General features: G+C 37.4%; 1 protein-coding gene across 5 annotated transcripts in view; it reads left to right on the top strand.

The window, feature by feature from the left end:
- LOC111405435 (exocyst complex component SEC8-like) overlaps positions 1-9,121 on the top strand; it is a 30,608-nt gene extending 21,487 nt beyond the window's left edge. For 4 of the 5 annotated variants that reach the window (XM_023034313.1, XM_023034310.1, XM_023034312.1 and 1 more), the window contains 7 exons: positions 5,418-5,613; positions 5,710-5,787; positions 7,276-7,377; positions 7,480-7,554; positions 8,323-8,418; positions 8,563-8,612; positions 8,694-9,121. In XM_023034313.1, coding sequence (XP_022890081.1) covers positions 5,418-5,613; positions 5,710-5,787; positions 7,276-7,377; positions 7,480-7,554; positions 8,323-8,418; positions 8,563-8,612; positions 8,694-8,781 — 685 coding nt within the window. In that variant the 3' untranslated portion in view covers positions 8,782-9,121. The remainder of the gene's footprint in view (positions 1-5,417; positions 5,614-5,709; positions 5,788-7,275; positions 7,378-7,479; positions 7,555-8,322; positions 8,419-8,562; positions 8,613-8,693) is intronic. The other variant, XR_002704786.1, reaches the window with a different exon arrangement.
- Positions 9,122-15,234: the final 6,113 nt, after the last annotated feature.

The following is a 15,234-nucleotide window of genomic DNA, read 5'->3' as shown; positions in this document are numbered from 1 at the left end:
CTTCTCCAGTAGCGACAGCCTTTACTGTCACAAAAAATTCCACCCATCGTGGTGGCTCTTCTCGTAGTCATCGGGGTCGCTTCGGTGGGTGTGGCAGTAGTTCATCTGGTCGTGGACAAGGACGCTCCAACTACAGCCAATGGCGTCGTCCACCAAGATGCTAGATTTGCAGGATGGATGGCCACTTTGCCGATCGATGCCTTCAACGCTATGATCGGAATGAGACACCAGCTCACCTTGCTGAAGCCTTCACGAGATCTTGTTCTCTAAATGAAGATGTGGGCTCTGACTGGTATTTGGATACAGGGGCTTTAGCCCATATGACCATGGATCACTCTAAATTGGATCAGACCACAAATTACATGGGTAAGGATTGTGTGGTTGTTGGGAATGGTGCCTCACTACCCATTACCCATACTGGTTAAATTTCCCCTACCCCAAATCTACATCTTCTTGATGTCCTAGCTGTACCTCGCCTTACCAAGAATTTACTTTCCATCAGTAAATTAACATCAGATTTTCCTTTATCCGTTACCTTTACTAATAACATATTCACTGTACAAAATCGCAAAACAGGAAGGGTGGTGGCAACCGGCAAGCGTGATGGAGGCTTATATGTGCTTGAGCGAAGTCATTCTACTTTTATTTCTGTTCTTAAAAATAAATCGCTTCGTGCGTCCTATGATTTATGGCATGCACGACTTGGACATGTCAATCATTCTGCTATTTCTCTATTGAGTAAAAAAGGCCAGCTTTATCTTACACCTTTGTTGCCTTCTCCAACTTTATGTGGCACATGTCAAATTGCTAAAAGTCATCGCTTGCCTTATTCTCGAAATGAACATAGGTCATCGAAAACACTTGATCTTATCCATTGCGACATTTGGGGTCCGTCTCCAGTCAAATCTAGTTTAGGATTTGTCTATTATGCCATTTTTATCAATGACTGTTCTCGTTTCACGTGGCTCTATCCTTTAAAATTGAAATCTGACTTTTATAATGTTTTTATTCAATTTCAAAAATTTGTGGAAAATCAATACTTCACTCGAATTAAAATTTTCCGAAGTGATAGCGGTGGTGAATTTACCAGTAATTTCTTCCAAGATCATCTCCGCTCTAGTGGCATTCACCATCAGCTCTCATGTCCATACACACCCGCCCAAAATGGTCGTGCTGAAAGAAAACATCGCCATGTAACTGAGATGGGATTAGCACTCCTTTTTCACTCCCACATTTCTCCTCGCTTTTGGGTTGACGCGTTCAGCACTGCAGCTTACATCGTCAACCGCTTGCCTACACCACTCCTCGGAGGTAAATCACCTTTTGAGATTTTGTATGGTAACCCTCCGAACTATGAAAACTTTCACCCTTTTGGTTGTCGTATGTATCCTTGCTTACGAGATTATATGCCTAACAAATTTTCTCCTCGCAGCATCCCATGTATTTTCTTAGGTTACAGTCCCTCTCACAAAGGGTTTCGTTGCCTCGAGCCTTCCACGTCTAGGCTCTATATTACTCGTCATGCTCAATTTGATGAAACTCATTTTCCTTCCATTGCTACCTCTCAAGCTCAACCCATATCTTCCCTTAACTTTTTCAATTTTTTGGAACCTAGCCTCACCCATGCAGATCCACCTCCCCCACTCCTTGGATACTCGTTCTTCACAACTCACTCAATCCCATGTATTATGTGTACTGATCCAGTGATTGAGTCTTTGCAGGATCCTCATTCTCTTGCAGGTGCCTCTTTACAGGCCTCGGTTCCAAGTTCATGTCCGCTTGAACCTGGTGCAGATCCCATACCTACTGCAGTGTTTCCGTTGGCCACTCATCCTATGCTTACAAGAGCTAAAGCTAGCATTTTCAAGACTTGATATCCAGCTAATCTTAGTTTCTTGGGCTCTTCTGGTCTTCTTTCTGCTCTTTTTGCATCGACTGAGCCCAAAGGTTTCAAATCTACTGTTAAAAATCCTGCTTGGCTTGCTGCGATGGATGAAGAAATTCATGCATTACAGAATAATCGCACCTGGGTTTTGGTACCTCGCCCTGCCAACACCAACATTGTAGGCTCCAAATGGGTATTCCGAACCAAATACTTACCTGATGGATCTGTTGAGCGCCTTAAAGCCCGCCTTGTTGCCAAGGGTTATACACAGGTCCCTGGTCTTGACTATACTGATACTTTTAGTCCCGTAATCAAGGCTACTACTGTTCGGGTTGTACTCTCTCTCGCTGTTACACAAAAATGGCCCCTTCATCAACTTGATGTCAAAAATACATTCCTCAATGGTACTCTTACTGATCAAGTTTATATGGAACAGCCTCCGGGATATATTGATCCTCGCTTTCCAGACCATGTTTGCCAGTTGTAGAAAGCTCTTTATGGTCTCAAACAAGCCTCTCGTGCTTGGTTTTAGCGCTTCAGCTCCTTTATTATTTGCCTTGGGTTTTCTTGCAGCCGTGCGGACACATCTCTATTTGTCTTTCATTAGAAGTCCGATATTATCTATTTACTTCTTTATGTTGATGATATCATTATTACAGGCAACAATTTTTCACTTCTTGCCCGCTTCACTCATACACTTAACTCTGAGTTTGCCACTAAAGACTTAGGCTCTCTCAGCTATTTTCTTGGTCTTGAAGCCACTCCAACTTCTGATGGTCTCTTCATCAGTCAGCTCAAATATGCATGGGACATTCTTACTCGAGCTCAATTACTTGACAGTAAACCTGTTCACACGCCTATGGTTGTTTCTCAACATCTTTCTGCTGATGGTTCTCTGTTTTCAGACCCTACTCTCTATAGATCCCTCGTTGGTGCACTACAGTACTTGACTATCACAAGGCCCGACATTGCTCATGCTGTCAACTCTGTCAGTCAATTCATACACGCTTCCACTGATGATCACTTTCTGGCTGTTAAATGCATCCTCCGCTATGTTAAAGGCACCATTCACTATGGCCTACATTTCCGCCCTTCCACTTCTCCTGGTGCTCTTGTAGCCTATTCTGATGCTGATTGGGCCGGCTGCCTGGATACTCGTCGTTCGACCTCTGATTATTCTATCTATCTTGGTGACAATTTAGTTTCCTAGAGTGCTAAGAAACAGCCGACCGTCTCTCGTTCCAGCTGTGAATCTGAGTATCGTGCCCTTGCCTCCACTGCCGCTGAACTCATCTGGCTCGCACATCTCCTGCATGACCTCAAGGTATCCATGCCTCAGCAGCCCGCTCTCTTATGTGACAACAAAAGTGCCATTTTTTTAAGCTCCAATCCGATTTCACACAAGCGGGCCAAGCATGTTGAATTGGACTACCACTTTCTTCGTGAGCTTGTTGTTGCGGGAAAACTTCGTACACAATATGTCCCATCTCATCTACAGGTTGCTGATATCTTTACCAAGAGCGTTCCTCGACCTCTATTTGAGCTCTTTCGTTCCAAGCTCCATGTCCGATCAAATCCGACGTTGAGCTTGCGAGGGGTGTTGGAAATAATACCGTGATTGAGGATATTACTCCTCAATCACAATCTTCCCATAGCATGCCAATGCCAATCACGTAATTGAAGGAGGCTAATTTACACGATTTCCATTTCATTGTAAATTATTGATTTGTATTCCATTTATACTATCTTGTAAAGCTCTATATAATGCAATACGATACACCACTGAAATTAAGGTGGATTTTAATCATTCTTACAGTAGGTTCAGTAGATGCTATAAATTGTAAAATAACTGTCGAGGCATTGCATACTTGAAGTCCTAAATTACTTGAACAATATTTTTGGAGCTTACTTGAACAATATTGATGAAGTCTAGAGTGCTAGTGCTGGGTAAGGATCATCTCCCACCTAGTCAAGTGAAGTGAGTTATTACATACAGCGAGAGGATATTAGGGAAAAGGAAAATGTGATTTCAATTATAGTTCTGTTATGATTTCTTTTGAAAGGGATAATCAAGGTTGCGAAAGAAAGAACAAAATATGAGTGGTCATAGGGAAATGAAGAAAAATTGTGTCTGCGAACATTGGAATCATGTCTTGCACAAGAAACTTGTCGCTCTTTACAATTCGCAGCCTCGACCTAATTTTGCTCTAGAGTTCTCTTGTCCTCATTAGCCAGCAAGTCCTTGTAACAAGGAAAAGGTGCACATACATAATGCCTCGTATTCATCCCTCGTCTAGAAAAGTCAACTAGTCGAGGTGTCCCATCTTACAGATTTGTGGAAAATGCAAAATTAGTGAGGAATTATATTTTGATAACAAGCAATGAGCATAACTCATAGTCCTGTTGAGCATGATGGTACGAACATGTGACGTTAGAACAACACTCTATCAAGTATAAAGGAGGATCAATTCTGAACGTATTTGTCGGAAAAAAAGGATCAGCTGGCTGATATGCTCAATGATGGGCCATGCAAGACATTTTTGAGATGGCTGTCACCCAAATGTAAAGCTGTATAAATTGCACGATTTTCAACTTCTTAACTTACAAGAATTTTAAAATTCATAAAAAGAGTTTGTTGAGTCAGTTCTGTAATGATCCTCCACCAAACACCACAAAAGAATGCTTGTACAACTCTCTCTCTCCTTTTTTCTTGCTTCTACATATGACAAGTAGTATTTCACAATGTGAAAACTTGAACAAATATGAGCAGACTTTAGTCAAACAATTTCTGAGGCATATTGATTTGGCAAAGGGGGGATTCATTAGTTTTGCATCTGTAATGGAGATTTATTAACTCTTTCCTTTTTGTGCTTTTCTTTTTGGTGGGGGAGGAGAGTGGGGTTGCTTTCAATTACAACAGTGGGGTTGGTGGCAAGGAGTGAATAATTGCAGAAAGGTAAAAAAATGAACTTGATCATACCTGCAGCTTCCATAATGGGTAACATGATCTTGTGGTGGAAGATTGTATGCGTTAGAAGCCCATCAGGCAACAGTTCGTTAATTCCCACACTCTGTCCATTGTTCCTTTGCCCCTATTACTGGTTAGCCATTTTAAGATCTTTTTCTTTTTTCATTTCTTGGTGACTCCTGATATCAGAAATAACCCTCATGGTTTTAAACACTGAGTACTTTTGCCTATCAAGATGGATGGTACAAATCTTTAAATGTTAGCAAAAATTACACCCAAATTTTAAGGTGAACATCCCGTTGGGATTTGCGAAACAAAATTGTGGAGGAAAAGTTTGGGACAGAGGAAGTAAGTTGGGTATATTCTGATAAACTGGTTAAACATTTAGTACATTTACACACAGTTTCTGGATTTGTTGATATGAATTACTGTTAGTCCAGTTCTGATAGATGTCTCTTGTATCGTATCTTATATTAAAGGTCCTGTTTATCTCTTCCATGTAATGCATTTTGAAACCTCGCATGTTCATTGATGTCTTATATTTAACTTCTTATTCATCAATAGGCTTGGCAAATCGTCCATGAAAGATCGTGATCAGCTAGAAGAGAAGCGGAGCCAGAAACCCATGCACCATTCTCGAACAAGTAGTGCACCTTCTAAGGATCTTGCATCATTTGCTGATGAGTATAGAAAATTGTCAATCGATTGCCTAAAGGTTCTACGTATAGAGATGCAGCTGGAGACTATTTTCCATATGCAGGTACTGACATGCATGTTTGTTATCTACATTCAGGTCAGTCAGGAATCACAGTCATAAAAGTAATAATATTAGCAACCAACCTTTGAACTTGTATAGGAAATGACAAATAGGGAATATTTGGATGACCAAGATGCAGAAGAGCCTGATGATTTTGTTATTTCATTAACTTCCCAGGTGAGTTGTATTTAGCACTTTGTTGCCAATTACTGGTACCTTACAATTTGTTGTCTCTGGGGACTTTTTTACATTTTAAGAATCTGGCATTCCTCAAGTTCCTTGGAGTCGTTTATGTACTTTCTATTTCAGAAGGAAGAACGGAAATATCTCGGTTTCAGTTAACGTAGTGAGTTATTTTTTTCCTCTCGGGTTGATTTCATAAAACAGAATTACTTAACATCCCTCAAATATTTTTTTTGATTCCAAACTCACTCCTTTCTTCAATCACAATGAAGAACCCAAACATCATTCCCCAGCACCGTTACCAAAAATAAATCTCCCTTGCTGACCTTATTCTAACTTATTTTCCTGGAATATGAAAGTGCCATGAGTACCAGTTTGAGTTATGCTAGAGTGGATGTTTATCTGAGGAGGTTTTTGCTAACTTTGTGCAGTTGGCAGCCAAACTCAGATCACATAGTGTGCTCAAACGCTCCATCGTCGGTTTGCAGTTGCTGTCAATCTGTCAGCAGATTATAGCCGTAGAAAATTTTATGGATAGAAGAGTTCTTTGGAACTCCTATTTAATTTTGTACCAATGAAGCCGGAAGAAAAAAAATTGGAATGGATATTTGTCTTTTAAAAAACTCAATAAATGGAATACCATGTCACTTACCTCATTAATGTTTTCAGAAATTGTTTCTAGCTTTCAAACAAATTCATGAGCATATGGGTCCAATTAGTTTTGTTTGATACCTGAAGAATTGAGCCATTATGTGATGCAAGTCTTCCTGTTTATTTCCTTAATTGTGAGTAGTCTTCTGATGGCTTTTATGGGAAAGGCAAAATGTTATCAGTGTTTTTTAGTTTTTTTTTTTTTCCCCTGCCAATTTTTTTTATTTTTTTATTTTTTTTATGGAATAATTCTTTGGTAAGCTCTTGTTAAAGTTCTTGATAAACTTTCCTCCTTCAGTACCAATAAAAAAAACATAAGTTGCCATGTGTCGCGCATCTTATAATTTTGTAGTTTTAATTTATTTAAACCTTTCAAACAGATTGTTCTGAGAGATGCATGCTGCCCATCTATTAACTTGACGATTGTAATGACTGAACAGAGTCACTTCATTTTGACTCGCATTACTTTTTGATTTCTTATAATCATTAAAGGAAGGAAGATGCTACTCATTTTGCATTATAATTTTTTTAACGTATTTGAATCTTTCAAAGAGATAGTTCTGAAAGATGGTTGTTGACCATCTATAACCTTGAGGATTGTAGCGACTGACTTGAGTAGCTTCACTATAACTCGCATTACTTTTTGTTGGCTATATCCCTTTCATTTCGTCTGGTTTCACTTTTGAATGTTCATAATCATTTTTTAGGGAAGGAAGATGCAACTAGTTTTGAAATATACTTCCATTTCTTTAAAAATTCCCTTTCAACTTCTGAAAATTCTTTTGACCATTTTGAAGCAAGGTTTTCAACTTTTCTGTTCACGTAATGTAGATAACCCGTCGAGATGAGGAAATGGCGCCTTTTGTTGCAGGTGCGAAACGAAATTACATATTCGGGGGAATATGCAGTATTGCAGCAAATGCATTTATGAAGGTTTATCTGGCACAATCTACCTCTTAAATCAAATTTTTTCAGTCCTCCTGAGTACCTTCTTTGTAATCATTACTGACAAAAGACCTAAATATTTCCTTATAGGCTTTGGTTGATATAAAATCTATTAACCTTTTTGGGGTTCAGCAGATATGCCGTAATTCAATTGCGCTGGAACAGGTCAGTTTCAATCTCCCCTACTCTCTCCCTGCTGTTTGATCTGCATTTAAGTAAAGTAGAAACGATCATAAACCTTATGCTCTGATTTGCTACTTTTATGTCCAGTCTCAGCAAACATTCTATCAATGGAAGAAAAGGATCATGAATTTGATTATCAGAAATTATAGAAGGAATCCGTGACAGTCCAACTCAGTTCAATTTATTCAACTAAGCACATATTATATCTAGTGCCATGTACAAATTAGAGATTCACTTTTTGTCATTGAAATGAAATAACAACGGGTAGGAACCTTTTAGTGACTTGTTCTGCAGCTCAAACTATTAATGAGGAACATTTTTCATGAACTCGCAGATAGCCTCCAACACAACCCACACTAACACACCAAAAAAAAAAAAAAAAAACAAACAAACAGAGAGAGAGAGTATGGACAAGGAAAAAAATCAGAGAAAATCTCCAAAATTTATCTGAATGTTTTTTTTCATAAATTTGTTGAGAACCATATTCCCGCACCTAAACTTTTCGTTTTCCTTGACAAACACTCAAACTCATACCTAAATTTGTCTAACAACCAGCTACAGGATCAAACTTTGAGAAAAGATAGTAGAATGCAAATAATTGGAACTCCCATCTTCGTCAGATACTGTACATCTATTGGCCACAGTTGCAATACCTATTTTTTTGTTTTTGGAGAAATGAAATATAAATTATGTCATATCCTTTTCATTTTTGTACTCATTATGGTTAATAATTCTTCTGATCCTTTCTAGGCATTGGCTGCTATCTCTTCAATTGATAATGAAGCTATACAGTTGAGATTAGATCGCATCAGGACTTACTATGAATTGTTAAACATGCCCTTTGAGGTAAATCTGAGAATACAATTTCTATCGGTTTAAATTTAATTTCTCCACTCGGTCACTCTCTCCCCCTCGGTTCCTTGCTCATTCTGTGAAAGCTGGAACATTCAGATTCTCATCAACAATAACAATTGGAATTTCTTTTACCAGGCATTGCTTGCATTCATTGCAGAGCACGAGCACCTATTCACTTCTGCAGAGTGAGTGATTCAGACAGCATGAAACTGAATTTGGGAAGTTAATTTTAACTATTGTCGCTAAACTGTCATTTTTATTAACAGGTATACAAATCTTCTAAAGGTTCAGGTTCCCGGGAGAGAAATTCCATCTGATGCTGAGGATCGTGTGGCTGAGATTTTGCCCCGCTAAAATTTCAACAGCCATATTGATGTTTTTCCATAGCAGAGTTCAGGTTGAAGTGTGATTTCAGTTTAATTTTTAGTAGCAGTACTATGGAGGTTCTGAATGAAAATGGAAGGTGGTCCAATTCTACTGAGATTGCCGAGTTTGGGTATATTTGTTCCTGGAGATGACAATTATTGCATGCATTGCAGTCTTTTTCTTCGTTTTTATCGTAGGATCAATTTTGTGGCCGAGGCTTTTGTTAGGGATAAATGAGGGTGTTCGTATAGTGTAGATCCCGAATGATTGATTACTTGTAAATTAGTATTTGTTAATACTGTTTATAATAATAAATACTTTGTTATTAGTTTAGGGAATAGATAAGAAAAATGCTACGGATGAATCCAACCACAAATTAGTCTTGAAATTTATCGTAAAAGGTCAACCTTTTCAAATCTGGTTGAGCAATTTTGCTGAAATCAAATATTCAGATCAATTTTCGAATGGGATCAAGACTACTTGATGGCAACTTAGAAGTCTACTCGAGTCGACTTCTTAACTTGGGTTGGATAACTTGAATGCGGCGTAATACCAAATATAACCCTAAGAAGTGACATATCACCAATCAGTCCAAAAATCTCACATTTACAGTGACGTACCTCTAAATTTTAAGAGCTTGAAAATTTGTGTTTTCGTGGAGTGTCAATGATAAATCTAGAAAATGCATAAAAACCCTTTGGAGCAAGTTGATTAATCCATGAGTTTGGAATTTACCTCAATTACAGGCTTTGCAACCACATCATAAACAAGCTTTTGAGAAGCACTTTCCGAAAATGCTTCACCAAATTTGATAAGACCCAGAACTCAAGTTATTTTTTCTCAAGTTTAACCTTTTAAACTTTTCCTTAGGCTTGATTTACATTTGGATTTAGCTTGTCTGGCTAAGCATAAATAAGTTTGCTACTTAAATTAAGTTATAAAGTGTTTTTGGACACGAAAATTATTTAAAAGACTATTTTTAGTATCTAGTTGAACACATGATGTGTCATCGCATTTTCGAAAGACATATACAATGGGTTAAAAACATTTTGTCTTCCAATTACTAATAGGACCATGCTATACGTACCGAATTTTTTTATTGAATCTTTTACCTACTACTCACAACAGGGGTGAGAACCACATGTCGACATTTTTTAATGGGGCCTGCTACTATAGTAGGAGCCTATCAAGGCCCCTGTGACGAGGTGCCTAGGGGTGCCAGGCTCCTGTTTGTTTAGAATTATCCTTTTTAGATTCACATGGGCCGGTATGCATTGTAAGATGAGGAATACCATTCGGTACATATGAAATAATCCTGTTTAGATTGTGATGCCAAAATCCAATTTAATCAATGGGCTGTGATGAAAAGGACTTAGCCCATAGCTGGTATTATATTTCCATTGCCCGATAATTCAAAGGTAGAGGCCCAACTACCCGAGCCCAACATGAGGCCACGTGTGCTACTCGGAGCCATTGGATCACCCAGCTAATCTACGGTGATGTTATCTTCAATATAAGGAACCTTTGGTGGTTGCCCTAGTTGACCGCGTGATATTTTCTGGTGACTCTTGAACTCTCTAGAACGAGTCCTTCTCTCTGCCTCTCTACTCCTTCGTCTTCTTCGTGCATTTCCTCCAAGTTCTCTGTGATTTGGAAATCGATTCTTTCTGTGTGAATAGTAAATCTTAGTGATTCATTTCTTAAAGGACTTAGTGGAGTCAGTTTAAGGTTTTTCATTTTGGCTCGTTGAAGTAGCTGCGTTTGGATTTCTTTTGTGGGTTTGGGTGTGTTTTTGGTGTCACTACCATTGTACATAAGGGTACAATGATAATTTCTGAGCCCAAACATTGATTGAACTGTGTAGTTGTTTTGGTCCAATTTCTTGGCCGATTTTCTCTATGTGAGATCTGAAAATACTTGGTGTATTTCTTGAGTTTTATCATATCAGTGGTATCAGAGCTTTCAAGGATTCCTTCGACGAAGATCTGGTTGTGAAAAATTCATTTTCACAGTGAGATCTGAAAAGATCTGATTCATTCGACATTTTTTTTTTTTGAAAAACCCTTTAGTACTTAATGTGTACTAACAATTGATTTCTTGTGGAGCTCTCGTTTTTTCACTTGCAAGTTCTTTTTTCGCGAACCGATAGTTTGCCACCTGAGTGACCCATACTGTTCTTGAGGTTTCTTGGTCACTAGTTTGAGTGATCGATATTGAAGGATCACTCCTCTGGTTTGCGACTATTTTTTCCCTTATTAAAATTTAATTTGTACTTCCCAATCGTATATGTTTTACATATTGTGATTACTGTAAATTAGTAAATTACTAAGTTGATATTTCTGAAATATACATATTGTGATTACTATAAACTAGTGAATTACTAAGTTGATATTTCTGAAGTATACTAATGTACGTACTTAATTAAAAAAAATTTAATTACATTCATTTATTGATTCTATCTGATATATTCATATTACCCCTTTCCTGCTTCCAGTTCTGATGCCCCAAATTGTGCCTTGACCTAAGGACATGATCTTTACGGAATCCTGGTGAATTTGGGCATTTGGAACTTGAAGTTTGTTGCATTGAGTACATTGCCATTTCTTGTTACTTTGAACACTGTGTGTGTTAATATTTTTTGATCCTTGAAGCTTCTTGGTACTTAATAACCTCTGTGATCCTGTGTATTATCACATTTTATTCTGCACCACCTCCTTTTCTGTTGAACTTTGAACTTCAAAATAATTTTTCTAGTGTTGATTAAAAATTCCAAATGACGACAACTACATTTGAACTTGGAGTTTTTAATGGAAAAGGGGATTTCCCCATTTGGCAACAAAAAACAAAAGGAGTCATTGTTTAACAGAAAGTTGCAAAAGCCATAACTGGTGATTTTCCTGATACTATGACTGAAGCACAGAAAACTGAATGTGATGAACTTGCCTATACCTCTATTATATTGCATCTATCTGATCAAGTTTTAAGAAAAGTTGGGAAACATGATAGTGCTAGAGATTTGTGGGAAAAACTAGAAAAACTTTATTTAGTTAAGTCCCTACCAAATAAACTGTTTCTCTTAGAAATATTCTTTAGTTTTAAGATTGACATGACTAAAGACTTAGAAGATAACTTTGACATCTTTAATAAATTGGTTCAAGATATTACCAATGCGGGAGACAGTGTCTGATGAATACGAGGCTGTGATTCTTCTAAATTCATTACCTGAAAGGTATAACGATGTCAAAAGTGCCATTAAATATGGCAGGGATTCTTTGACTCCTGAAGTTGTTATTAACTCTTTAAGGATCCAGGATCTGGAACTTAAAACTGAGAAGCATGGAAGAGATTCTGAGAGTTTATTTGTTAGAGGGAGGTCATTTAATAGGCAAAACCATAGTCAGGATAATCAGAATTATCAAGGAAATAATAATAACAAGAAGAAAGGGGGAGGAAGACCTAGGTCAAAGTCTAGGACTGGGACTGGGAATAGAAAATGTTATGGCCGTGGGAAATCTGGTCATTTTATTAAGGATTGCTTTAAGAAAAAGAATGAACAGAGGGATAAGAAAATAGATGAGGGAAATATTGTTGAATCCCTAGATGATAAAACTGTGGACGTCTATGTTGTTACTGAACCTGTTATTGATCAGCATACTGTAAATTTTTCTGCAAATATAGACCAGAATCAAGAATGGATTCTTGACTCTGGTTGCACTTTCCATATGACTTCTAAAAGGTCATGTTTAGAAAATTTTAAAGAAATGAATGGAGGTGAGGTAGTAATGGGTAATAATGCAGCCTGTAAAGTCTTAGGAATTGGTAGTGTGACTTTAAAATTTGAAAATGGATATATCTTTACCCTAGAAAGAGTAAGGTATGTTCCTGATTTAAATAGAAATTTAATTTCTATGGGTGATCTAGATGACATTGGTCTCCAAGCTAAACTTGGAAATGGTTTGTTAAAAGTTTTTAATGGCTCTCTTGTAATATTCAAGGATGCCAAAAGAAATGGTATATATGTCACTAGAGCTGAAATAGTTTCAAGTCATACTGTTGAGTCCTTAACTGCTGGAGTTGACGCCACCTTAAAATAGCACAACAGGTTGGCACATGTGAGTGAAAGAGATCTGCATATTTTGAATAAAATGGGTGTATTTGGAAAAGATAATATTTCAAAAATTCCTTTTTGTGATTACTGTATACTTGTAAGCAACATAGACTTTACTTTAATACTAGAAAGCATGAGACTACTTCTGTTCTGGAGTATGTACATGCTGATTTGTGGGGACCCTCATCTACTATTACTCAAGGAAGAAACAAATATTTTCTGTCTTTGATTGATGATTTTTCAAGAAAGGTTTGGATTTTTCTGTTAAAACAAAAATCAGATACTTTTGAAAAATTTAAACTTTGGAAAACCTTAATTGAAAATCAAATAGAGAAGAAAATCAAGGTATTAAGAACTGATAACGATCTAGAATTTTGTAATGTTGTTTTTGATCAATTATGTAGGGATAGTGGGATTCTTAGGCATAAAACAGTTCCCTATACCTCTCAGCAAAATGGAGTTGTTGAGAGGATGAATAGGACTATTCTAGACAAAGTAAGATGCATGATGATCAGTTCTAGAGTTCCTAAAGTACTGTGGGGTGAAGCTGCTATGACAGCAGTTTATATCATAAATAGAACCCCAAGTAGTGCCTTAGATGGCAGAACACCTGAGGAGGTATGGTCTGGAAAAATACCAGATTATAGTTACCCGAAGACCTTTGGTTGTGCAGCCTTTTCCCATCAAATTAGTGGTAAACTCGAACCTAGATCCCAAAAATGTGTTTTTATGGGATACCCTGAAGGAGTTAAAGGGTATAGATTGTGGGATAAGAGTGTGAAGGGGTTTAGAATGATCACAAGTAGGAATGTGACCTTCAATGAGAGTGATATGCCCTGCATGACTGATAAACATTAGGTTAGAGCTCCTAGAAGTGAGGAAGAAGAGATGACTAGGCTGCAGGTAGAGCCTTTGTCACCTCCTGAATATACTGATAATGTTCAGGAAGAGACTGGGGAAGTTTCTGATGAAAATATAGAAGGTGAAGGTGATGTTCAAGAAGTTGGTGAAGAAGAAAATTCATTAGAAGGTTATTAGTTAGCCAGGGATAGGGTTAGAAGAGAAATAAGGGAACCCATTAGAATGAAAGACTACCTATCTCTAGCTTTACTGACTTATCAAGATCTGGCCTTTAAGGAACCAAAAACATATGAGGAGGCTGTGAGTTGTCAGTCTTCAAAAGACCAGCAATTGGCTATGGTAGAGGAAATGAACTCTTTAAGAAAAAATGAAACCTGGATTTTGGTTCCTAAACCTAAAGATAAATCCTTAGTTGATTGTAAGTGGATTTATACAATTAAGGAAGGAAATACAACGAATCAGCCCCTTAGATTTAATGCCAGATTAGTGGCAAAAGGGTTTACTCAGAAACCCGATATTGATTATTATGAAATTTTCTCACATGTAGTTAAATATATTATGCTTGCATTAGTTGCTCATTATGATCTTGAACTTGAACGAATGGATGTAAAAACTGCATTCTTGCATAAGGACTTGGATGAAATTATCTATATGAGTCAACCACCTGGATATGAAGATAATAAGAAACCTGAGCATGTGTGCTTGTTAAAAAGATCATTGTATGGACTTAAACAATCACCTAGACAATGGTATAAATGCTTTGATAACTTTGTGTCATCTGTAGGCTTTCTTAGAAGCTCTTTTGATCATTGTCTGTATTTTAAAAGGGATAAAACTGAATATGTGATTGTTTACCTGCTTCTTTATGTGGATGATATGTTGTTAATTGGACAGCATCTTAGTGATATTAATGATATTAGGAGATCTTTATGCTCTGAATTTGAAATGAAAGACTTGGGACATGCTAGAAGAATTTTAGGTATGGATATTAAGAGAAATAGATCCAAACAGGTTCTTTTTCTATCACAATCTTCCTATGTTGAAAAAGCCTTATCTAAATTTTCCATGCATGAATAAAAAACTGTCACTTTACCACTTGCAAGTCATTTTAAATTGAGTAAAGATCAGTGCCCAGTAGATGAATCTAATGTGAAATACATGCAAAAGGTCCCCTATGCTAATGCTGTGGGGGTCTATTATGTACATTATGGTGTGTATCAGACTTGATGTAGCTCATGCTATTAGTACCCTAAGTAGATTTATGGCCAATCCTGACCCTGAACATTGGACAGCCTTAAGATGGTTACTTAGGTATCTAAAAGGAGCATCGAACTTAGGTTTATGTTTTAATCCTAGTAAAGAAGATGTTATATTAAAGGGGTTTGTAGATTCAGATTATGTTGGGGACAGAGACAATAGAAAATCAACCACATCTTATATGTTTACTTTGTGTGGCACTTGTGTGAGTTGGA

The sequence above is a fragment of the Olea europaea genome, chromosome 12 (genome assembly GCF_002742605.1).
Source record: "Olea europaea var. sylvestris chromosome 12, O_europaea_v1, whole genome shotgun sequence".
In the NCBI taxonomy this organism is placed as follows: Eukaryota; Viridiplantae; Streptophyta; class Magnoliopsida; order Lamiales; family Oleaceae; genus Olea; species Olea europaea.
The sequence above is the reverse complement of the archived record's forward strand: the minus strand, read 5'-3'. Positions and strand labels throughout refer to the sequence as shown.